Consider the following 24,915-nt stretch of genomic DNA (forward strand, 5'->3'; position numbering starts at 1 on the left):
TGTTGTTCATTATATTCCATAAATTCTTGTATGTGCCCTAATTGGGGATCAAACCCACAACTCTGGTATATCGAGACAAAGCTCTAACCAACTGAGCTACCCAGCTAGGTAATTACCACTATGAGGTAATTTTTGAGGCGTTCCAGTTGCGAGTTTGCAGCAGAGAAAGCTGAAAGAGCAGATTCAGGTCAGACTATTAAGAACTTGAAAGTAAGCTTAAGAAATATGGACTTTACCCCATGAGCAAAGAGCCTGTGAGATTTTTAAGCAGAGGAAAGATTAATAAAAGTAATATTAGAAGACTGGTCTGCAGAGTTGCTCAGAATAAAGAGACTTAGCCAAGAGATAGGATAAGAGGCAGGATAGTAGGGGTAGTAAACACAATTCTATTCATTTCAAACTTAAGGAAATAGAAAGCTAGAGTTTTGCAGTCAGATCTAAAGAGAGAAATAACAATTGAATATACCAAGTTATTCTGGGTGTTTTTTTCTTATGCTGAAACAATTGGATGTGTCTAAGAAAAACCAGGCAAATAAACACAAATGATGTATACAAAGTTCACTTCTCAAAAGCTCACAAAGCATAATTTGCATAGTATGAATATTCTTCCAACATAAATTCTCCAAAAAAGATTCTTCAGATATTTAAAATGTTTTAAAATAATTCTTTCTGACTATTCATAAATGGAGAGAGTGATAGCTATAAATGGATCATAATTGGGCAATTTTGCCCCCAGGGTATATTTGGCTAAGTCTGGAGACATTTTTTATTATTACCATGTGAGGGTGCTACTGGCGTCTAGTGGATAAAAACAGAGAAGCTGTTAAACATCCTATAATGCACAAGACAGTCCAACACAACAAGGAATTATCCAGTCCAAAATGTCACCATTAACAAGGTGATGAAAACCCTGCTATAATCCCACTTAAAAGTACTTATTACTTTGGAAATTAAAGTGACGAGACCTAAAATTCAATTTTTACTACACCTTACAATATGCTTTCAGTACTCTAACCTGTTTATACACTTACATACATTAACTATAAAACAAAAAAATAAGACATTAAAATATCTAAAAGCTTTCACATTCACCATGTATATCCCAATAAGTAGGAAAAAAGCTCTAATTTTTACGTATCTACTCACACTTTCCCTTATTTGTGCATCTAGAAGATAGTTGTAGGGACAAAATATTATGTCAGCGTCTTCTATTAGTTCTCGTGCTGTGTAATATGGACATGCCTTTAATTTTTTCCCCAAGCTAACGAGTTCTTCTATGTCCCAGGCCTTGCACATCCCTTGGAGAGTCTGGAATGTGTGTTGACCACTAATTTTATGAACACCGTGATAAAAATAGCAGGATTTGCCCTAAAAACAAATATGCACAATTGAAATGTGAACCAATATTGGCACAGAGAAATAAAACAAGTTTATCTCAGAATTTTAGTAACATCATTAAAGCTACAAAGCAAAGACGAGACAAATTATACCATGTCTACCATCCCAAACTAATCAGAAAACTTGTATTTGTACAAAATTATCACTAAGGTAGGTGCCTTCACAGTCTATGATTAAAAACTGTTAAATCTCATCCTAACAAAAGTAGATATTCTTGCATACCTGAAATATTATTTTAAAATTACTTCTGGGGCTAGTTAAGGTAATTTTTTCTTAACTGAAACAAAATTAACTTTTAACAGATAAATGCATTGCATTTCCAGTATAAGAGCACATTCATAAAAGAAACAGTGAACAAAAACACATGTGCCTTTGGATCAAGCCAAAGAATCAGAAAGTTTACACTTTAAGGGCACTTAGAATGACACTCCTGTACAGGCTGATAGCAAAACCAGAAAAGCTCATCCATTTTAGCAGTGTAACACAACCCTGAGGGCAGTCTGTCAATTAAAGCGTTATCACACTTTACACTCTTTTTCACTCAAACTGTCAGTTATCTATTTATCATTTCGCTTTGGTAATTCAGCCACAGTAAACATAGACACCTATGGTGACTTTGTAATTGGCCCTCATTACAATACCAAATTACCCTAAGGGCTTGGGGACAAGAAAAAGAATGTTCATGTATGCCTATGAGCTAAGCATTCTGAGGCAAAATTAGGTCAAGACAAACAACTAAAAAGCAGGTATATTCAATTATGTACATCGCTAATATTTTTTAAAGACTTGTTTACTTTAAAACAGAAACTAAATGCTAATGAAAAATTCTAAACATTCAAGTCTATTGAATTACTTTTTATTTTTACACGATTCAAACTTATGACAGTAAAGATCAATCAAAAAACATAACCAGCACTACAGTATTCTAGGGATTACATAAAATAAGATTATCTGCTTTCAATGCACAATCTTAAACTTTATAATTGCTTTTAATAATGAGATAATAAATAATCGATTATGGTAAAATTTTCCCAATAACAAGCAAAAAATAGGCAATGCCAAGTCTTCTTGCATAAACTATACAGACAAAAGAGAAATTTCAAGAATTTGAGGAATCCAGTAGATTAATTAACCACTTATGGAAAGAAGTCTACTTAAAAGTGCACAAAATTTATGGGTATTTATCATGAAGAGCCTTTTCTCTATTTTATTATTTTTTTAGTATTTGACTTTTTACTATTTTCATCTCTCCTTGAAGAGAACTTTTTAAATATTGTGAAGATTTCACAGTTCTTCAATTAAGAAGAACTTATTGGAAATAAATATGTAAATAGTATTTACAACAATGGTTTTGATTCAATAATCTGTATTCTCTTCCTGACTCTGAACAAGTTCCCTAGTACTTCTACTTCATATTCACATGTCTGAATGCCTATTGAAACATCTTTTTAATGTCCCAAACAAAGCTTGAATAAATTTCCATCTAATAAAAAAAAGCAGAGAAAGAAAAGCATAATATAAAATAATTTATTTACATTATATAGTAAGAGGTGATATATCAATTAAATGAAATCTAGGGGCTATAGCCATCTCCTTTTGTGTAAAAATAACTGACAAAATAGTAGTGAAAAACTGAAATTTAAAAATGTATTAAAATGTCATCGGTCATTTCATCTACTATCAATTTATAGTTCACCAATAATTTCTGGGTATAATTACAGACTCGTAACTTCCATTTTAGAGTAAGCTAGTTATCAAACAGGGACACAAACTACCAAACTAATACTATGCCAAAAAATTATTTAAAAGTCGTGTCTTTAGTAAGAAAGACTTCTCTATTTCCACCAAATTTCCAGTCCAAATTTATGTCAATCTAGATTTTCCTGGAAAACTTCAAAACCACTATGACATATCTTTAAAGTTAGTAATTTAATATATTTTTTGGAAACAGAAGTTTGTGTTAATCAGAATGAGACAAGGTAATCATTATATTTCTCATTCAATTAAAAAAACATTTTAAAATTTGCTCAAAGAAAACCTAAATAAACTATATTCCTTTGAAGTTTTAAATATGTATAAGACATTAATTAAATCTAGTCCATTTAAATACTTTTATCTCTTCATATGACATCATCCATGTTTGACTTACAAGAAAGTTAAGAAGGCATCTGGTTTAAATGAAAATTAATTTCAAGGAATTAAATATCCCCAAATTTTAGGACAAAAACCATAATTTTAAACTTGAATAAAGATTTTTCTTGTGGTAAAATTAGTTTTCAAAAAATATTAATACTAGCAATAATTTGATTTCAAAAGTTATTTGATTATAACTGGAAATGTATATATAAAAAATAAACCAAAAGACTGAGTTAATGTAATCCTTTTAACCTTATTTTTTTCTCAAAAACAAAGTAACTTTACTCACATTTTTTCCATCCAGCAATTCCATGCACTTTTCATTTCTGTTGAAGTTACCTACTACTTCAGGATGGACACAAGTATGGTCCCTGCTGGAAAGAATGGTCATTGGGACCCTTGAGTACGCTGTCCTCCGGAGCTCTCTAGTAATTTGAGCAATCTGCTTGTGTGTACGTGTCCCAAAATATATTTTTGGTATCTTGGATTTCCCCCCGTGATCCTTCTTGGTGGCATTTGAAGAATCTTGACTGTTTCCTTGTTTAGTAGAACAACAGCACCTAGCACAGTGACCAGAGGGCTATATAAGAAAAGAAAAAGATAACTAACGTCTGAACTACCATAAAAAATGTCATCAAACTTCTCAAAGAATCAGAACCCATAGTAATGAATCACAACTTTCAAAAAATATCAAGATACCATCTAACACTTGCCATTAAAGAAAAACTACAAATTCCGTTTCAAATTGGTTCTCTTTCACTCTTAAAACTTATAAAGGATATTTTCATATTTGCACTGGTTCCTACATACCACTCCAACTCTCAAATTCCAAATGCTTTAAATACATTTTAACTTCACTTTTTCATAAATTATAATAAGATAATTTTAATTTTTGCTTAGGCTTCAAGTGAACAAGTGAGCTTAGAATTGATAGTACTATTTTGTTTACAGCACAGCCCATTTAAATATCCTGTAATATATCTATATTTTTAAAGTATTTAAAATATAGCTTACAAAAAAATAGAAATATCAAGTTGAATCTAAGTATCACTGAACAACAGAAGCAAAAATTATTCTCTAACAAAGGTATGAAAATGAATGCATATTAATATTTAATAATAAAGGCAAGTTGCTTGTGTGGAACAAGTATATCTGAAACTCAATTACCTGTCATAACATGCAAACCCATCAGTAAAATTATCATTCAGGATACCTTTCCCTGGACAATTTTACTCGTAATTCAGTTTCATAATTGAAATAGTTATATAAATGTCTCCTTAAATACACCATATATGGAACTTCAGGAATATAGTCTAATGTTTACCGGATTTTTTTCTCTCCTATTTCTAAACTCTTAAAAATAAAAAGCAGTTTAATGCTATATATTAGAACTCATGGATTCTTAATAACTACTACCTAACTTTAACCTTAATTACTATACATATGAGACAGAGTGCAGCCTTATTAAGAGAAATTCCATGAAATGGTTAGTTTATAGAAGTGATCACTAATGGGGGGAAAAAAGCTAAGTAGCACAGTAGCGTAAGAGAATTTGTACTGTAGAGTTATAGTTTAGTAGAACAAATATACCATTTAACTGAAGTGTTTTGAAAAAAATATAATCAGTAAGATTAGCCTTCATCAACAAATGCTAAGTCATAGCATGTTACACCACAATACTGGGGCTCAAGCTGTCTTTTAGCCTCAACTCAGTGGAAAAGCAAGTTCAAATTACTGCCAGTCTCACTCAACCTTGTCCGCCATTAAATATTACAATACATGATAGAATGGATGTAAATGTGACCCTTCTGGAACTGTCACTCACTGGGATAAAAGGTTCACTGATGTGCCAAATAAACAGTCAAAGCAGATAAAGTTACAGCTATGCTGGAATTGTTACATTCCCCTCTCAGGTTGCCAGTAACAGCAGATTTCATTACAGAGTGCTGCCACATTAAATAGCCAGTTCCAAATATCCTGCCTTCTATATTGAATAATTACTTATTCACTGAAAGGATAAAAAGAAGAGTTATGAATGGGGCTCTTGTCAACAGTGAGGCAGGAAACAGCTGACATGTGGTTTATGTTACATATATTGCAATATCTGACAATTTATGGTCACACACAAAAATGGGATGCAAATTATACCATGATATTTCTGACTGAATTCTTTTTTGGCCTTTGCAATGATCACATTAATTAATTAACACAGTAAAAGAATTAGGGTAACTCTAGGTAGCAGAATTAGTTTACTTTTTTATACCTTCAATCTTTTCACTCAATTATACTATTTCTCTTCCCTGTGATACAGTTAAATTTATCCTGAGTATTAGAAAGCTGGGGTCTAATGCATTGCTGTATACTATGTGGATCTACTCTATCCAAACATAAAAGTAATCCTGTAAAATGGTCTTTTTTGAAGAGTTGGACATCATCTATATTTTGATGGAAGGAATACTTTTCAACACCAATTCCACTTAAAAGTTTATCACCTGTCCTACACCTTTTAATTCCACTTTTTTCCCCCAACCAAAAAATTCAAACAACACAGAAATACACAAAATAAACTAGCTCCCCATCCCAAATAATTCATTATAACTTTAGACCTTTCATATATGTGTAAATACATCTTTCATATAATTTTTTCAAACAAAAAAAGAAGCTATTACACAGCTTTATAAGTTGCTGCTTTGTATTCAAACTTTTTAAAAGGTGTGAATTGGACACTAATAATTTAAATAATGAATGTGTTTATTTTTAAATGTTATGCTTATAGCTGTACTAACAAAAACTAAGATCAAGCACTAGTTTCAGAAAATGTTTCCACTAGAGCAGTTTTATTAAGGTATCTTAAATTTGTTTTTCATTTCATAATTTAAAAAATTATAAATGATGGAAAATTTTATATTAACATGTTTTTCTTTGTTTTGTTTTAAGATTTAAAGTGCTCTGAAATCATCACACCATCTATCAACTTAAAGTGAGTCCTCAAGAAGATAGTTTTTCAGTGGGTGGATGGGCAAGTAGAGTAGAAGAAAGAATTTAAGAAAGAAAGTTGATTCTTTTTCTTTTGCTATTGTAAAAAGAAATTATTTCTTCAGGAATGATCTATGAAAGGATTTGGTACAATCATATTTGAGAATGGAAAAAAATAAATGTGGCAATAGGACAGAGGCTTCAAAAAGACATTTAATAACAAAAAAGAATTATTTGTACCCAAATCAGCAACATTCAATGCTGTAAGAAAACTAGAGAAATAATCTTGAAAAGAGAAATGGCAGGAGGTCATAGTATACTTCAATTCAATGAAAGGCTAACACTTTAAAAGAAAGATAAGACACTTTAAGGATAGAGGTGGGCAAATGGGAATGGGGGGGCATCTATAATAGTGGCGACAATAAATTTAAAAAAGAAGAAAGACACATTAAGAAAGATAAAACACATGGGCTCCCCAAAACCTGTAATCTCTAAGATCTGTAAAGCAGCTACACTGAGTGGCAGAAGCAAACTCTAAAAGAGAGGGCTTCTTCTCCCATAGCTAGAAACTGTCTATAGAGTCCTTTCACTTCCACAAAAGGTAAGAAAACCCATCCCAAATAATAGCATAAACCTATTATTATGCAGGATTCAATTATTCAAAAATACATTTCAAATCTACAGTAGCTAAAACTATTCTTAGAATGTCAGCATCCAGGGATTTTTGGAAAATGTTCTTCTAAAAACTTCTATCTAGTCCCTCATTTCACCTGGTATATAGAGACATATATCTAAATCCCTAGAAAAGATGAAGAAAGATTTTAAGATTTGATCTTGAAAAAAAAGGCCAAAACTGCTGAGTCCTTGCCAGTATTTCTTTCACAAAGCCATAATTAGAAGTTCAAGTAGATTAAGATAGCACAGTGTCAATCTCTAAAATTTCATAACTTTCTCCAACCTCTGCTTACAACAAAAACAATTACTATACCTGAATACTTAAAAAATAAAAATAAGCATGGTGATTAAATATGCTTAGAAATAGAAAATGACAAAGGCATATTTTAAATTAGGGTTGATGAACTATTACAGAGGGTTAGAGATGACCCATAAACTACAGACACAAGTTTTTGTGCATTTCTAGAAAATGACTCCATAATATTCATCAGGCTCTCAAAGAAGACTGCTATTTATTTGGGTGACGGCTTTACCCCAAAACTTATGTCTGATTTTATATGGAAATCAAATTGAAACAGCATTTTCTTTATAACCATATTGGCCAGACACAATTATACTGCAGAGAAGTAAACAAACTGAGCCCTGTCCAGTGTGGCTCAGTTGGTTGGGCATCGTCTCATGCACTGAAAGGTTGCGTTACATTCCTGGTCAGGGCATAATCTCCAGTAGGGGGCATTCAGGAGGCAGCTCTCACACTGATGTTTCTCTCTCTTTCTCCCACTCTCTCTCTCTCCCTTATTCTCCCTCTCCCTTCCTCTCTCTCTACAAATCAATAAAAAATATTTTTAAAGAAATAAAATTATAATTCACACAAGACATATATATATATATATATATATATATATATATAGATAGATAGATAGATAGATAAAAGTTTAAGCGACTGACTGACCAGCCAACCAGCCAGTAGCTATGACGTGCACTGACCACCAGGGGGCAGACACTCAATGCAGGAGCAGAAACCACAGGCATGGAAACATGGAACAGACTGATGAATCTTAGACGGAAGGGGGGAGAAGGGGGGAGAGATTAACCAAAGATCTTATATGCATACTAGAGGCCCAGTGCATGTATTCATGCACGGTGGGGTCCCTCGGCCTGGCCTACAGTCTCTCACAATCCGGGACCCTTCAGGGGATGTCGAAGAGCCGTTTTCGGTCCGATCCCCACAGGCCAGCCCAAGGGACCCCACCGGTGCACAAATCCATGCACTGGGCCTCTAGTAATTTTATAAAGGTTCCTCCACTGCTTGCAAATTCATTTCTTTTTTATATTTTTTAATTACTTAATATTAACATAATTCTAAAACAGTTCAGTAATATTATTTTTAATTCCATTTTACAGATGAAAAAAGTAAAACAAAAAGTTCTTCAAGTTACTACAAAACACAATAAATTTGTGGAGAAGTTAGAATTCATAACCTCAAAACTTAAAGCTTTAAGATTTATTATCATCTACCATTTAACTTGGCAAAAAAGCAAAATACTGCCCTTTTTATTTCAAAAAGTCATGCACATATAGAGCTAGTGGTAAAAAGCCAATGAGTGCAGAATTATATTACAATCTTGAGGCATAAAAAACAGGGTTTATTGTTCATCTTTATCAACCATTTGCTGTTGTCCAAACCATCTAAACAGGTACAGAATGCCTGTTGTGCAAAATCTCACATAAGCACACACTCTAGCAAGATAGCAAAAGTGACATAACTATACCTTTTCAACTATTCTTTTTAAAAAATTCAAACAGTAGTAGTACTCTACCGCCACAGTTTCATGATTAAACTGCACAAAGCAGCTGTTTATCCACTCACAGCCACCAGCAGGTGAACCTGATTCAATATTTATCACAGGCTTTCACAGATCACTGCTAACCAAGCAAACGTTTTAATTAAGCTGGAACTTGCTTCAAAGAGCTCATTCAAGATGTCAATCAGCAGGTAAGGGATCAGATACAGTGTCAGGTGAGAGTGTGTAATACAAATCCACAACTTTCTTCATCCCATCGCTGTAAATTAGCCTGCTCTAAAGTTCAGACTCTGATTGTAACAGACTGCCAGTCTCCTGGAATGTGTAACTGAAGTCACTCAAATTCTATTGTGAAGGTTGTAAGCAATATGTTAAACTGCAATGGGCTAGCACATTAAGACAGATCCTTTTCACGGTTGTTTTTTGATACCATAAGTGTTTGTTACCCTACTCTCCACTTACTGTTTACTTTCTTGCCTAGTGTAAATGGGAATTCCTTAACACAGTTGCCCCAGTTTCTGAAAAGTTTATGTTTCAGTAGAATTAATCAAGAAAGACCCAAAGTGGTATAATTTTTATCTATGTTAATACTTGAACCATCTTATTCTATAAGAATAAGAATTCTCAGTTTAAGTCAAACATATAAAAATGTCCAACCTGCTATAAAGTAAAGTTCTCCTGGATTAACATCACTTTACACAGATGTGGCTATACATAGCAATGAGTCCCAAAGTACAGTGATGAGTTACACTGACCAACTTCATAAAAAATACCTGGGGTGCTTATATTAAAAAAAAAAAAAAAAAAAAAAAGGTGGGGGAAATACAGAATCAAAGGAGAGACAGATGGGCAGGGAGGGGAACTGAATTTTAATTTTAGAGAAGAATGCCAGCTAAAAATTGTTAAATAGAATGATAAATGATAGAATTTTTATACACCATTTTGCAACTCCCTTGTAATAATTGATTCCTGCAAGCTACCTAAATGGATGCTAAAATCATTAGGTGAAAAGTTGTTGGGAAAAAAGATATTCACATAGTCTTTAAGTATTACCCCAGATTACTTATTAATTACAAAAGGAAAATATGCCTTGATAATGGAGACCTGGCAGTCACCACTTCAACAAAGTGATCAAACCTGCCATCATCAGTGAGACAAATTGGCATCACATGCCTCTTGATGTAATATAAGAAATATACTTATGTGTTCTTCTTGAACAAAACTATGATTATAAAATCCAAACAAGCAAGACATGGATAAAAAATATCCCAGGAATAGAGAAACTGTAGTCAAAAGACATATTATTTAGTTAGTGAAAATTAATACAACTGCACACTATGTCCACTTATATACTTCAAAAAAGCTATTTAAAACTCCTATCCCTTGGGGTCGCAGGAGATTTTTATTTTCTCCTTTATGGTATATTGGTAATTTTCAAACTTTCTTTCATCAACCTTTTAAAATGAGAAAACATAGCTATCTTGATATCATCTTCCACATATTGATCAAAATAGTATAAGAGAACCCTATACAAAATATTTTTGCTTCTTCCATGGGCTTTAAAAATTAGATAAATTATCTACCTGGCCAGTGTTTCTCAGTGGTTGACCATCAACCTATGAACCAGGAGGTCACAGATCAATTACCAGTCAGGGCACATGCCCGGGTTGTGGGCTTGATCCCCAGTGGGGGGTGTGCAGGAGGCAGCTGATAGATGATTCTATCCCATCATTAATGTTTCTATCTCTCTCTCCCTTCCTCTATGAAATAAATATATACTTTTTAAAAAATTAGATAAGTTATCTGCCGAAACCGGTTTGGCTCAGTGGATAGAGCGTCGGTCTGCGGACTAAAAGGTCCCAGGTTCGATTCCAGTCAAGGGCATGTACCTGGGTTGCGGGCACATCCCCAGTGGGGTTGTGCAGGAGGCAGCTGATCGATGTTTCTCTCTCATCGATGTTTCTAACTCTCTATCTCTCTCCCTTCCTCTCTGTAAAAAATCAATAAAATATATTAAAAAAAATAAATAAATAAAATAAAAATAAAAATTAGATAGGTTATCAATAGACAAGCCTCTAAAGAAGCACTACCCAATAAAGGTTTCTGCAATGATAGCATGTTCTACATCTGCACTATTCAATACACTTGCCACTACCCATATGCAGCTATTGAGCATCTGAAATATGATTAGTGTAATGAAAGAACTGAATTTTAGTTTTAATTAATTAAAATAAAGTCACATATGGCTAGTGATGAGTGTAGATTTAAAGTATAACTATAGGTTCTACATTTAATCTGGAAAGAAACTACTAGTGAGAATAACCAAAATATTTTTAATGGGAAAGAATAGTATATATTCCTTTTATATATATATTTATTTATTAAATTGATTGGGGTGACATTGGTCAACATGAACATATGAAGATTTTTGTACATATGATAAAGACGCTGTACTAGGCACCTCTTAAGACATGTGTCCCACCCTTTATTCTGAAAACAGTTCATCATCTATAGCCCCTGCTGAAAAGGTTCACCTAATACTTACATTAATAACACATGCCTAAACTCAATCCCAGGCATAACAAGATGAATTAAATTCACTTTCCTAGGAATTGGTACTTGGGCCATGTAAACTAAGTTAATTAACTATAAGGAACAGACCAGACCGTCTTGTAGTCTTAAAGGCTTCCGTTTTGCAATGTCATGGTAAGGTCATATAAAAGAGAAAACCAGTCTACAGAAAAAAGAAGAAGAAGAAGAGAGGCAGGGAAGCCACACTTGAGGCCCAAAGAGAAGAGAGAAGCTAGCTAAAAACTTCTGAGTTTCAGTAAGGGCAGTTATATTTCCTGCTTGATCTTTCTTTGAGTAGGCTTCTATTTCTTCAAAAGCAAACCACTCTGATTAAGTCAGGTGGCATTTCAAATCAGTGGGAAATTATTCAATTAATATTTAGACAAATGACTATTTGAAGAAAAATTAGTTAGATCCTGCCTCTCATCTACATCAAAATTAACAAACAAAACAGAAACAAACAGAGATTTGGGGGGTGGTGAAAAAAGTGAAAGGGATTAAAAAATACGAATTGCCAGTTATAAAAATAATCATGGAAATGTAAAGTATAGCATAAGCAATATAGTCTCCAATACTGTAATAACTATTTATGGTGTCAGATGGGTACTAGACTTACCCAGGAAGTTGGATTCCATGCTCAATGGAATCCTACTTAGTCAGCAGAATCAACAGAGGAAGAGAATGATAAATAAGGCTAAAATCAGGGGGATAATCAGATTTGAAAAACAGGACAATTAACCTAATCAGCATCCCAATCTATCTCATACAGAAAGCAGTCAGTTAGCAGACACCAGATGCCTCTTCTCTAAAAAATTGAATTAAATATTAGGAAAGCTAAAGCTTCTAGGGTGTATTCAAGCTTAAATATTGGCTTCCCTGAATAAAGTTCTCCTCCTGCAGATTATTTTTTTTTAAATATATTTTATTGATTTTTTACAGAGAGGAAGGGAGAGAGATAGAGAGTTAGAAACATCGATGAGAGAGAAACATCGATCAGCTGCCTCCTGCACATCTCCTACTGGGGATATGCCCGCAACCCAGGTACATGCCCTTGACCGGAATCGAACCTGGGACCTTTCAGTCCGCAGGCCGATGCTCTATCCACTGAGCCAAACCGGTTTCGGCCTCCTTCAGATTTTTAAAGAGCCCACAGTCTCATAGCCAGCTCTCTGCCCACCTAAAACAGGGACTTTGCCCTCACCATTCCCCAATACAAAACATTCAGTTTATATAAAAGCTGAAAAAACCTACACCAGCCACCCAATCCTTTTGCCTTAAATATGAACTGACAAAGATAGCCAGCATATGAAAAAAAACCAAAGGTGTAGAAGAGAATGAGCAAAAAAAGATATGAAAATTCACTCTGAAGGAAACTCACATAATTTAGGGATCATTTTTAAAAAACACAAGTAAACTCTCATTACACTATCCAAGAAAATAGTACATCTTTTGACAAAGGAATAATCATACTATAAAAAAGAGCCCAGTGAGGCTAAAATCTGCTGAAAATTATCAAAGAAATCACAAAATAGAATTTCCGTAGATTAAAGTCTGTGACTCTTCAAAATAATAAAAACACTGAGTAATTACCATAGTGAATGAAGAAGACTCTCGCTTAAACATCCAGCCATAAAATATAAACATAACTTATGGAACAGCCAGTCAACAGAATGCAATGCAGTCATCTAAAATTTTGTAGAAAAAATAGTAAATGACATGAAAACATAATCCGGATATGTTGTTATAAAGAGAGATAACTGGACATTATTTCCCTCCTGAGCAATGCAACACAAAGCATATAGCACTTTGTGTTATTCCTGAAAAAATAAAAAATAAGGACAAAATCAAACCTGAATCTAATTCAACCTCTAAATCTAACTACTATTACTAGAAATATGGGGATAGACCTCTATCTTAAATGAAATCGTAAGGATAAAATTAAAAACATCCTAAATATGAGAAATTCTATAAGACAAATAAAGCAGTTTTTTTCAACAAATAAATGGCTTCTCTCTTCAAAGAAATGTCATGGATTTACATTTGGAATCTGATTTTATTTTTTTTATTTTTATTTTTTTAAAATATATTTTACTGATTTTTTACAGAGAGGAAGGGAGAGAGACAGAGAGCCAGAAACATTGATGAGAGAGAAACATCGATCAGCTGCCTCCTGCACATCTCCCACTGGGGATATGCCCGCAACCCAGGTACATGCCCTTGACCAGAATCGAACCTGGGACCCTTCAGTCCACAGGCCGACGCTCCATCCACTGAGCCAAACCGGTCTCGGCTGGAATCTGATTTTAAAAGCCTCTCTAAAATGACATTTTTTAAACAAACACAACTGTAAACAGATTGGGTATTAGACAAAGAACTACTGTTAATTTTTTTTTAGCTATAATAATATCTTTAAATAGTCACTGCTATATTTCTTTTGTTTTTAAAAAATCTTTATTGTTGAAAGTAATACATATGTCCCCGTTTTTCCCCCATTGACTTCTTCTGGCCTGCCCCCACCCAGTCATTGTTAATTTTTTTTTTAAGTCTTTATCTGTTAGAAATATATATTAAACTAGAGGCCCGATGCATGAAAATTCGTGCAAGAATGGGCCTTCCTTCCCCTGGCTGCTGGCACCACCTTCACTCCGGCTGGAACCGCCTTTTTGCCTTCACTCCAGCCCGGAGCTGCCTTTCTGCCTTCGTTCTGGCCCAGAGCCGCCGGGGCGGTGCCGAACCCCTGCGTTATCACCATGGCAATAATGCAAGCATCCCACCCTGCCCCCGGTCGCTCGGCACCTGCATATGCAAATTAACCTGCCATCTTTGTTGGGTTAATTTGCATACTCACTCCTGATTGGCTGGTGGGCATCGCGAAGGTACGGTCAATTTGCATCTTTCTCTTTTATTAGTGCAGATTATTTATGGGCAAATAGGTATGATGTCTTCTAGTTTCTTTAAAATATCCCAGTCCCACACTTTCTTCTACCAATCCCTCCCAAAGAAAGAAAAGAAAATGATATGGGATAAATAAAACAAACACAGAGGGAAAATGGCAAAATATTGATAACTGTTAAAGCTATGTGATGGACACAAGGAGGTTCACTATCCTGTCCTCTTTCTGCTTTGTGTATAAAATTTCCTTAATAGAAGATTTTAAATATAAGGAAGAGTTTACAAATTCTTTTTTATAAAACAAATACAACAATGATCTTAAAACAAATCTAGATAAGCCTTCTCTCACCAAAAATATCAAGTGACATCACTAATGAATTCTAATAATAGCAAACAGGACTCTTGTATATACACACACACACACACACACACACACACACTTGAAAAAAACCAAAAAGCCAAGAACAAAAGGATATACCCTTTTCAGGATTAGGACATCTATTAATATAGTTTAACATATCAAAAAATAAAATATGAAAAATCATATTTATCTCTATAGCTTAATATTCATTCTTGATTAAAATGCTAATATACAAATGATTCTTCTCTATAATGTAAAAAAATTATACCTTACTATATATATATATACTAGAGGCCCGGTGCACAAAAATTTGTGCCCTCGGGGGGGAGGGGGGCGGTCCCTCAGCCCGGCCTGTGCCCTCTCGCAGTCTGGGACACCTCTGGAAATAACGACCTGCTGGCTTAGGCCTGCTCCTGGGTGGCAGAGGGCAGGCCCAATCCCTAGGTGCAGCCCCTGGTCGGGCTCAGAGCAGGGCCAATTGGGGAGTTGGGGCGCCGCCCCTGTCATGCACAGAGCAGGGTGGATCGGGAGATTGCGATGCCACCCTCAGTCACGATCAGGGTAGGGCCGATTGGGGGGTTGGGGCACCGCCCCCTGTAACACTCAGGGCAGGGTCAATGGGGAGGTTGCGGCGCCACCCCCGGTCATGCACAGAGCAGGGCCAATCAGGGGGTTGGGGAGCTCCCCGCTGTCATGCACAGAGTAGGGCCGATAGGGGAGTTGGGGCGCCGTACCCTGTCACACTCAGGGCAGGGCCGATGGGGAGGTTATGGTTCTACTCTGTCACACACAGAGCAGGGCCTGTGGGGGGAGGGGGGTGGTTGGGGCACCACACCCTGTCACACACAGAGCAGGGCTGATCAGGGGCTTAGGACGTCGCACCCTATCACACACAGAGCCGCAGGGCGATGAGCGGGTTGGGGAGCTCCCCCCTTTCAGGCACAGGGCAGGGCTGATCAGGGGGTTGGGGCACCTTCCCCTGTCCCGAACAGAGCAGGGCAGATTGGGAGGTTGTGGCCCCGCCCCCTGTCACACACAGAGCCACAGGGCGATCGGGGAGTTTGGGCGCTGCCCCCTGTCATGCTGATCCCAGTGCCGGGAGGCCTCGCAGCTCCGCTGATCCCGGTGCCGGGAGGCATATTACCCTTTTATTATACAGGATAGAGGCCTGGTGCACGGGTAGGGGCCGGCTGGTTTGCCCTGAAGGGTGTCCTGGATCAGGGTGGGGGTTCCCACTGGGGTGCCTGGCCAGCCTGGGTGAGGGGATGATGGCTGTTTGCAGCTGGTCACACACCCTTCAGGGTGGGGGTCCCCACTGGGGTGCCTGGCCAGTCTGGGTGAGGGGCTGAGGGCTGTTTTCAGGCTGGCAGCTGACTAAAGCTCCCAACTGCTCCTTTTTTTCTTTTTCTTTTTTATTCTGGGCCAGCTTTAGCTCTTGTTCCAGCTTTGAGGCCTCTGCTGCTGAAAGCAGGTATCTGGTTTGTTTGGGTTCTATAATCGAAACACTGTATCAACTCCAGCTCTGAGATCCCGGCTGCCTGAAAGCAGGTTTCTGGGGTTTTGTTTAGCTTCTATATTTGCAACAATGTTTCAAACTGCAAGCTCAGAGGCCGGCAAGGCAGGCAGGCAATGTTGGAGTCCTCTGTCACTGAAGCAAGCAAGCCTCATGTTAACTTCAAGCTGCCTGGCTGCTGGCCGCCATCTTGGCTGGCAGTTAATTTGCATATCGCCCTGATTAGCCAATGGGAAGGGTAGCGGATGTAAGGCTAATTACCATGTTTCTCTTTTATTACATAGGCATTTACCCCCCCCAAAAGCTAGTATCGTGCTTAATGGGGATAAACTAGAAGCATTCCCATTAAGGTCTCGAACAACACAAAGATAACCATATTTTCTAGTTTACATCTGTTGTTTCAGATTAATTAATAATGCTCCCTACCATCTTCATTCTCAAAAGTGTCCTGGTTTGGACAATAAATTAAATGATCATTCTATCTGTTACTATAATTACACTTATACTTTTTCCCTAGATATATAAAATTACAAAACAGGTAAAATGATCACTACTTATAAAAGATATGATTGTATACTTGGAAAAAATAAGAAAACTTTGAAACTATTACAAACAATAAAAGAATTCACTAATGAGGTTTGGTACCAAAAAAATAATAAATGTGGTTTGGTAAAAAAAAAAATTAAGTAGTCATATACAGTGGGGCCTTTACTTACGAGTGTCCCAACTAACGAGTTTTTTGAGATACCAGCTGTCTCTTGGCCGATTTTTTGCATTGAGTTGAATGAGTAATTTGAGTTAACAAGCTCCTTAACGAGCTCGGTCTCGGAACGAATTAAACTCGTAAGTCAAGGCCCCACTGTATAAAACCACAACTAATTAGAAAATGTAACAAAATAAAAAATCCCAATTATATAGAAATAAAAAATAAATTACCTAAAAATCAACTTACAAATACATTTAAGAAGTTATTGACAGGATGTGTTAATTAACTAGATGGGGGGAATTCTTTTACAATCTATATATACATATCAAATTATCATGATGCAGCTAGGGTGGCTGCGGGACCTGCTTGCTGCCTAGATCCCTGCACCCAAGAGCCTCCCACACCCTTACCTATGCCCCAGCCCCAGAGGTAGTATGGATGGCTCCCTGAATGGGGGCTGGGTGGCCTGGTCCTCAGGGGCTATTGCATTTACAGGCTGACACAGGGCCAGAGGGGAGAAAGTCATGTGTCCTGGGTTGCGTCCTCCCAGTTTGCAGAAGACTTAACCAATGGTTCATATGATGTTGTTCTAAATGCTGAACAACTTCAGAACTCCTTTATCTACTTGAGTCAACTGAGGATCCTGTAATTATTTAAAGAGATTTGGTCACTTTGGGTAACAATGCAGCCTTTTCAGCTAACCAAGTCATTATTCGTGAATTGGTTGGTATTCCAATTGTTGGTAGCAAAATCAACAATCCCAAGCACGATATTAAAAAGAAGGCTTTCGATACACTGAGTAACCCGAGTGTGAATGTTAAAAATCAATTCAAGATAAAGGTATATGTCAATCAAGTCTGTGAGGATGTCTTCTCTGGTCCTCTGAACTCCCCTGTGCAACTGGTGGGACTGAGATGGTTAACAAACATGACAGTTACCAAAGACCACCAGCACATGCCTAACAGTTATATTACAGACCTGTTCGAAGTGTTGCTTTCAGGAAATAGAAGCACCAACATTCAAATTTTAAAACTGCTGTTAAATTTGTCTGAAACTCCAGCCATGACAGAAGGACAACTTGGTGCCCAAGTGGATACATCATTCCTTTCCCTTTATGATGGTCATGTGGCAAAGGAGATTCTTCTTCAAGGTCTTACACTCTTTCAGAATATAAATAACTGCCTCAAAACGGAAGGCCATTTAGCTATTCAGCCTATTTTCACTAAAGGTTCACTGTTTTCCCTATTACATGGAGAAGAATGTGCCAGGAAATATGAGCATTTATCACCATGATGTAGACATGAAGGAAAAGGTAACAATAATATCCAAATTCTAACTGGTAGGTCATATTTTTCCAGAGTAATGTAAACTTCATTTTCATCTTTACAAAGCGATTCTTTCAGCTGCTGAATTTAAACAGTAAATATCAGATTTCATCATTTACACAGCTATAACTTGTCATGGTCTTCTGGTTTAATTTGGACCATTTTATTGATACCAAATGAATGTAACAGCTTGTTCTGAAACATTTTTTATTTTATTATTTGCTGAGCTACTTCAATTATTTCCTCGACATGAGGTGACAGTGACCTTTTTATGTGTCAGCTACTCTTCTACTGTTTACTTTGATTTGTAGTTACTCATCTGAGAGAACATTAGTATGTGATTGTTTCAGAACTGCCTTAGGAATGACCTTGTTCTTTTAGTAACAATGAGATCCTAAGCTCTTGAGTCCACCTGCCAGCCTAGCCGTCCTGCTTTCGGAAGTCTATCCCAATCATCAGAATCTATTCTAGCCAATGAAAATTGTAAACTTTAGGAAAAATGCTTCCTCTATCAGAAATGGATGGACCTAGCAAGCAGAAAATTAGTAAGGACATAGTCTAACTCAATAACACCATCAATCAACTAGATATAAGTGACATCTATAGACTACTTAATCCAACAATAGAATACACATTCATCGCAAGCTCAGATGGAACCTGAGATTCTGGGCCATAAAACACACTTTAACAAATTTTAAAAAATAGAAATCATACAATGTCTGCTCTCAGACCACAACTGTGCAAGTCTGGTTCAACATTGGAAAATCAATTAATGTCTAAACATCAACAGTCTAAAAAAGAAAATGCACATGATCATATCAATAGAAGAAGCATTTGACAAAATCCAACACCCATTCATAATAAAAACTCAGTAAACTAGGAGTAGCGAGTAACTTCCTCAACTTGATAAAAAAAAAAAAAAAAACTACAAAAAAAAACAATTGTAACCAGCATGCCTAATTGTGAGAAACTTAAAGCTTTCCCACTAAGATCAGGTACAAGTCAAGTATGTCCTCTCCCACCACTCCTATTCAACATCATACTGAAAGTTCTAGCTAATGCCATAAGACAAGAAAAGGAAACATAGGGTATACAACTTGGGAAGAAAGATATAAAACTGTCTTTACTAATGGAATGATCGCCTACATAGAAAATTAGAAATAACAAAAAAAACTCCTGGAGCCCTAACCAGTTTGGCTCAGTGGATAGAGCGTCAGTCTGCAGACTCAAGGGTCCCAGGTTCGAATCTGGTCAAGGGCATGTACCTTGGTTGCGGGCACATCCCCAGTAGGGATTGTGCAGGAGGCAGCTGATCGATGTTTCTTTCTCTCTCATCGATGTTTCTAACTCTCTATCCCTCTCCCTTCCTCTATGTAAAAAGTCAATAAAATATATTAAAAAAAAAAATCCTGGAACAAAGTAAGTGATTAATAGCAAGGTTGCAGGATATAAAGATTAAATGTAAAGTGTCAATTACTTTCCTATATACCGGCAATGAACAAGTGGAGTGTGAAATTAAAAACATAATACCAATTATATTAGTACCCTCAAAATAATTAGGTATAAATAAGTCTAACAAAATATAAATAAGATATATATAAGGAAAACTACAAAACTCTGATGAATAAAATCAAAGAACTAAATAAATGAAGAAACATCCCATGCTCATGGATAGAAAAACTCAATATTGTTAAGATGTCAGTTCTTCCCAATTTGACCTATAGATTTAATGTAATCCCAGTGAAAATCCCAGCAAGTAATTTTGTGGATATTGACAAACTAATTCTAACATTTATATGGAGAGATGAAAGACCCAGATTAGCTAAAGAATATTGAAGGAGAATAAAAATGGAGGATTATGCTGTCCAACTTTAAGACTTACTATAAAGTACAGTAAGTAAGACTGTGGTATTGGTAAAATAATTGACAAACAGATTGGTGGAACAGAAGAGAAAGCTCAGAAATAGACCCACATAAATATAGTCAACTGACCTTGAATAAAGGAGCAAAGGCAATAAAATGGAGCAAAATTCGTATCTTCAACAAATGGTGCTGGAAGAACTGGAATCCACATGAAAAGAAATGAATCTAGACACAGTCCTTACACCCTTCACAAAAATTTAAGTCAAAATGGATCATAGACCTAAATGTAAAATACAAAAGTATTGAACTCTTAGAAGATAGCATAAGGAAACCTAGATAATCTTGGGTGTGGCTTTAGATACAACACCAAAGGTATCCTATCTAATAAAAGAGAAACATGGTAATTGGCGTACGACCGCTACCCTTCCCATTGGCTAATCAGCGAGAAATGCAAATTAACTGCCAGCCAAGGTGGTGACCAGCAGCCAGGCAGCTTGAAACTAACAGGAGGCTTGCTTGCTTCAGTGACGGAGGAAACCAATGCTCCCCAATTGCTTTGCTGGCCTCTGAGCCAGCAGTTTAAAAAAAAATTTTAATGAATATAGAAGCTAAACAAAACCCCAGAAACCTGCTTTCAGCAAGGCCGGGATCTTAGAGCTGGAGTTATACAGTGCTTCGATTATAGAACCAAAACAAACCAGATACCTTCTTTCAGCAGCAGAAGCCTCAGAGCTGGAGCCAGAGCTAAAGCTGGCCCAGAATAAAAAGAAAAAGAAAAAAAGGAGCAGTTGGGAGCTTCAGTCGGCCTGAAAACAGCCCTCAGCCCCTCACCCAGACTGGCCAGGCACCCCAGTGGGGACCCCCACCCTGAAGGGTGTGTGACCAGCTGCAAACAGCCATCATCCCCTCACCCAGGCTGGCCAGGCACCCCAGTGGGGACCCCCACCCTGATCCAGGACACCCTTCAGGGCAAACCAGCCAGCCCCACCCATGCACCAGGCCTCTATCCTATATAGTAAAAGGGTAATATGTCTCCCAGGACCGGGATCAGCGGAGCCGAGAGGTCTCCCGGCACCGGGATCAGCTTGACAGCGGGCAGCGCCCAAACCCCCTGATCGCCCTGAGGCTCTGTGTGTGACAGGGGGCGGGGCCACAACCTCCCTATCTGCCCTGCTCTGTTCGTGACAGGGGAAGGCGCCCCAACCCCCTTATCAGCCCTGCCCTGTGCCTGATAAGGGGGAGCTCCCCAACCCCCTGATCGCCCTGCGGCTCTGTGTGTGACAGGGTGCGGCATCTCAACCCCCTGATCAGCCCTGCTCTGTGTGTGACAGGGTGCGGTGCCCCAACCACCCCCCTCCCCCCACAGGCCCTGCTCTGTGTGTGACAGGGTAGAGCCATAACCTCCCCATCGGCCCTGCCCTGAGTGTGAGAGTGGCGGCGCCCCAATCCCCTGATCGGCCCTGCTCTGTGGGTGATAGAGGGCGGTGCCCCAAATCCCCCCCCCCCCCACGGGCCCTGCTCTGTGTGTGATGGGGTAGAGCCATAACCTCCCCATTGGCCCTGCCCTGAGTGTGACAGTGGCGGCGCCCCAACCCCCTGATCGACCCTGCCCTGAGTGTGACAGGGGACGGTGCCCCAACTCCACTATCGGCCCTACTCTGTGAGTGACAGGGGGGAGCTCCTCAACCCCCTGATCGGCCCTGCTCTGTGCATGACAGGGGGCATCTCCCCAACACCTTGATTGACCCTGCTCTGTGCGTGACAGGGGGCAGTGCCCCAACCCCCTGATTGGCCCTGCTCTATGCATGACAGGATACGGAGCCCCAACCACCCTGATGGGCCCTGCTCTGTGCGTGACAGGGGGCAGTGCCCCAACCCCCTGATTGGCCCTGCTCTATGCATGACAGGATACGGAGCCCCAACCCCCCTGATGGGCCCTGCTCTGTGCGTGACAGGGGTGGCACCGCAACTTCCCCATCAACCCTGCCTTGAGTGTGACAGGAGGCGGTGCCCCAACCCTCCAATTGGCCCTACCCTGAGCGTGACTGAGGGTGGCATCGCAACCTCCCAATCTGCCCTGCTCTGAGCCCGACCAGGGGCTGCACCTAGGGATTAGGCCTGCCCTCTGCCACCCGGGAGCAGGCCTAAGCCAGCAGTTCGTTATCTCCCGAGGGGTCCCAGACTGCGAGAGGGCAGAGGCCGGGCTGAGGGACCCCCCTCCCCCCCGAGTGCACAAATTTTTGTGCACCAGGCCTCTAGTGATCTATAAAAGATAGAACTGATAAGCTGGACTTCGTTATAATTAACATTTTCTGCTTTGCAAAAGACAATGTTAAGAGATAAGAAGATGCCCTAGTTGGTCTGGCTCAGTGGATAGAGTGTCGGCCTGTGGACTGAAGGGTCCTGGGTTCAATTCCAGTCAAGGGCACATGCCTGGTTGCAGGCTCGATCCCCAGTTGGGGGTGTGCAGGAGGCACCTAATCAATGATTCTCTCTCATCATTGACGTTTCTATCTCTCTCACTCTCTCCATTCCTCTCTGAAATAAATAAAAACATTTTTTTTTTTTAAAAGAGAGAATAAGAGGACTAACGACATTCTCTTGGGGGGAAATATTTACAAAAATACATCTAATAAGTGACTGTTATCCAAAATATGCAAAGAACACTTAAAAATCAACAAGAAGAAAACAAACCAATTTTAAAAAATGACTTTTTAAATCCTTTTAGACCTATTAGACACCTCACTTTTTCACCCTGATTAAAAACCCCACTAGCCGAAACCAGTTTGGCTCAGTGGATAGAGCGTCGGCCTGTGGACTGAAAGGTCCCAGGTTCGGTTCCAGTCAAGGGCATGTACCTGGGTTGGGGGCATATCCCCAGTAGGAGATGTGCAGGAGGCAGCTGATCGATGTTTCTCTCTCACCGATGTTTCTAACTCTCTATCTCTCTCCCTTCCTCTGTGTAAAAAATCAATAAAATATATCAAAATAAATAAATAAATAAATAAATAAATACCCCACTAAAGAAAATATACAGTTGGCAAATAAGCAAATGAAAACATGCTCAACATAACATGTGATAATGTCATCAGAGAAATGCAAATCAAAACAAGGAGACTACATACCTATTAGAATGGCCAAAATCCAGAAAGCCGACATCACTAAATGCTGGCAAGAATGTGGAGCAACAGGAGCTCCCATTCATTGATCTATATAATTTTATTAACCAATGTCACCCCCAATAAATTCAATTAAAAAATCAGTGGTTGGCAGGGGTTCAGGGAGACAAGGACAGGATGAATAGCCAGCACACAGAGGATTTTTAGGGCAGTGAAAATACTCTGAATGATACTACAATGATGGATACATGTTATTATGCATTTGTCCACACCCATTATATGTACAACACCAGGAATGAACCATAATGTAAACTATGGACTTTGGGTGACTGTGATGTGTCAGTGCAGATTCATCATCTATACTAAAATACACCATTCTGGTGGGGGATGTTGATAATGGAGGTAGGACCTATATGGGAAATGTATGTATCTTCCCTTCAATTTTGCTGTGATCTTTAACCGCTCTAAAAAATCATCTCAATAAAAAATTAAAAATTAAAGAAAAATAACATGATTTAAAGCAAAAATAGTAACAAAATACTGTGTCATTCATAATATATAGAGAGGTAAAATATGTAACAAAATTGCACAAAAGATTAGAGTGGAAGTGAAAACAGTGGTAGAAGGTTCTTACACATTATATATGAAGTAAAATATTTGAAAGTACAGTGATAAATTTATAAACCCTAGAGCAACCCCAAAACAAATATGCCTTTGCAAGGTCACTTTGTAACTCTTTTTTCCTTCTTTTTTTAATATATTTTTATCGATTTCAGAGAGGAAGGGAGAGGCATAGAGATAGAAACATCAATGATGAGAGAGAATCATTATCGGCTGCCTCCTGCATGCCCCCCTACTGGGGATCCAGCCCACAATCCAGGCATGCGCCCAAGCGGAATCAAACCTGGGACCCTTCAGGCCAATGCTCTATCCACTGAACCAAATCGCCCAGGGCACTTTGTAACTTTTCTCACCAAGAGGTTAACTCCACCCCCTGAATCTGGGTTTGGCCATGTGACTTGCTTTGGTGACTGAGACATTAGCAAACATGACACAATGAGGAGCTCAAAATATATTTGTACATTGGGGTTTATTCTTATGCTGCTCCTGGAACCCTGGGGATATTATATACATAAACCAGGATTAGCCTGCTGGATGATGAGATACCCACCCCATGTCCCAGTGGACTGCCAACCAACCCCCTGTAGCAGAGCTGCCTTGCTGACTTGCAGCTGACCATAGACGCATGACTGGCCCAGCTGAGATCAGCAGAAGAAATGCCCACCTGAGCCCAGCCTAAATTGCTGACCCCCAGAATATAAAGCTAAATAAATGGTTGGTTTGTTACACAGCAATAGATAACTAATTGTGTGTGTGTGTGTGTGTGTGTGTGTGTGTATAAGAATAGATAAGTAAAATATCATGGTTTGACAGAGAAAATAGTTGAATTCAGAATTAATGTTAATAACTTAATTATACACTTTGATGGTTTCCAAGTTTTCTCTAAAAAACAGGTAATCTTTCATACACAAAAATATCAATGTCATTAAAAAATATCTAATTCAACATAAAAAC

The 24,915-nt window shown here is 38.1% G+C and overlaps 1 protein-coding gene and 1 pseudogene across 3 annotated transcripts in view; one reads left to right on the forward strand and one right to left on the reverse strand.

Annotated features, from left to right (window-relative positions):
• Nucleotides 1-24,915, reverse strand: part of BRIP1 (BRCA1 interacting DNA helicase 1) — a gene marked incomplete at its 5' end in the record, with an annotated part of 117,483 nt that overhangs the window by 69,382 nt on the left and 23,186 nt on the right. For both annotated transcript variants that reach the window (XM_081108822.1, XM_081108823.1), the window contains 2 exons: nucleotides 1,147-1,368; nucleotides 3,824-4,114. In XM_081108822.1, the coding sequence (XP_080964948.1) occupies nucleotides 1,147-1,368; nucleotides 3,824-4,114 (513 nt within the window). The remainder of the gene's footprint in view (nucleotides 1-1,146; nucleotides 1,369-3,823; nucleotides 4,115-24,915) is intronic.
• LOC308532575 (armadillo repeat-containing protein 10-like) lies at nucleotides 9,168-18,369 on the forward strand (annotated as a pseudogene). Its single transcript has 2 exons — nucleotides 9,168-9,181; nucleotides 17,529-18,369. The product of its transcript is annotated as an armadillo repeat-containing protein 10-like (transcript).

This window comes from Myotis nattereri (assembly GCF_964212035.1).
Source record: "Myotis nattereri genome assembly, chromosome: 16".
NCBI lineage: Eukaryota > Metazoa > Chordata > Mammalia > Chiroptera > Vespertilionidae > Myotis > Myotis nattereri.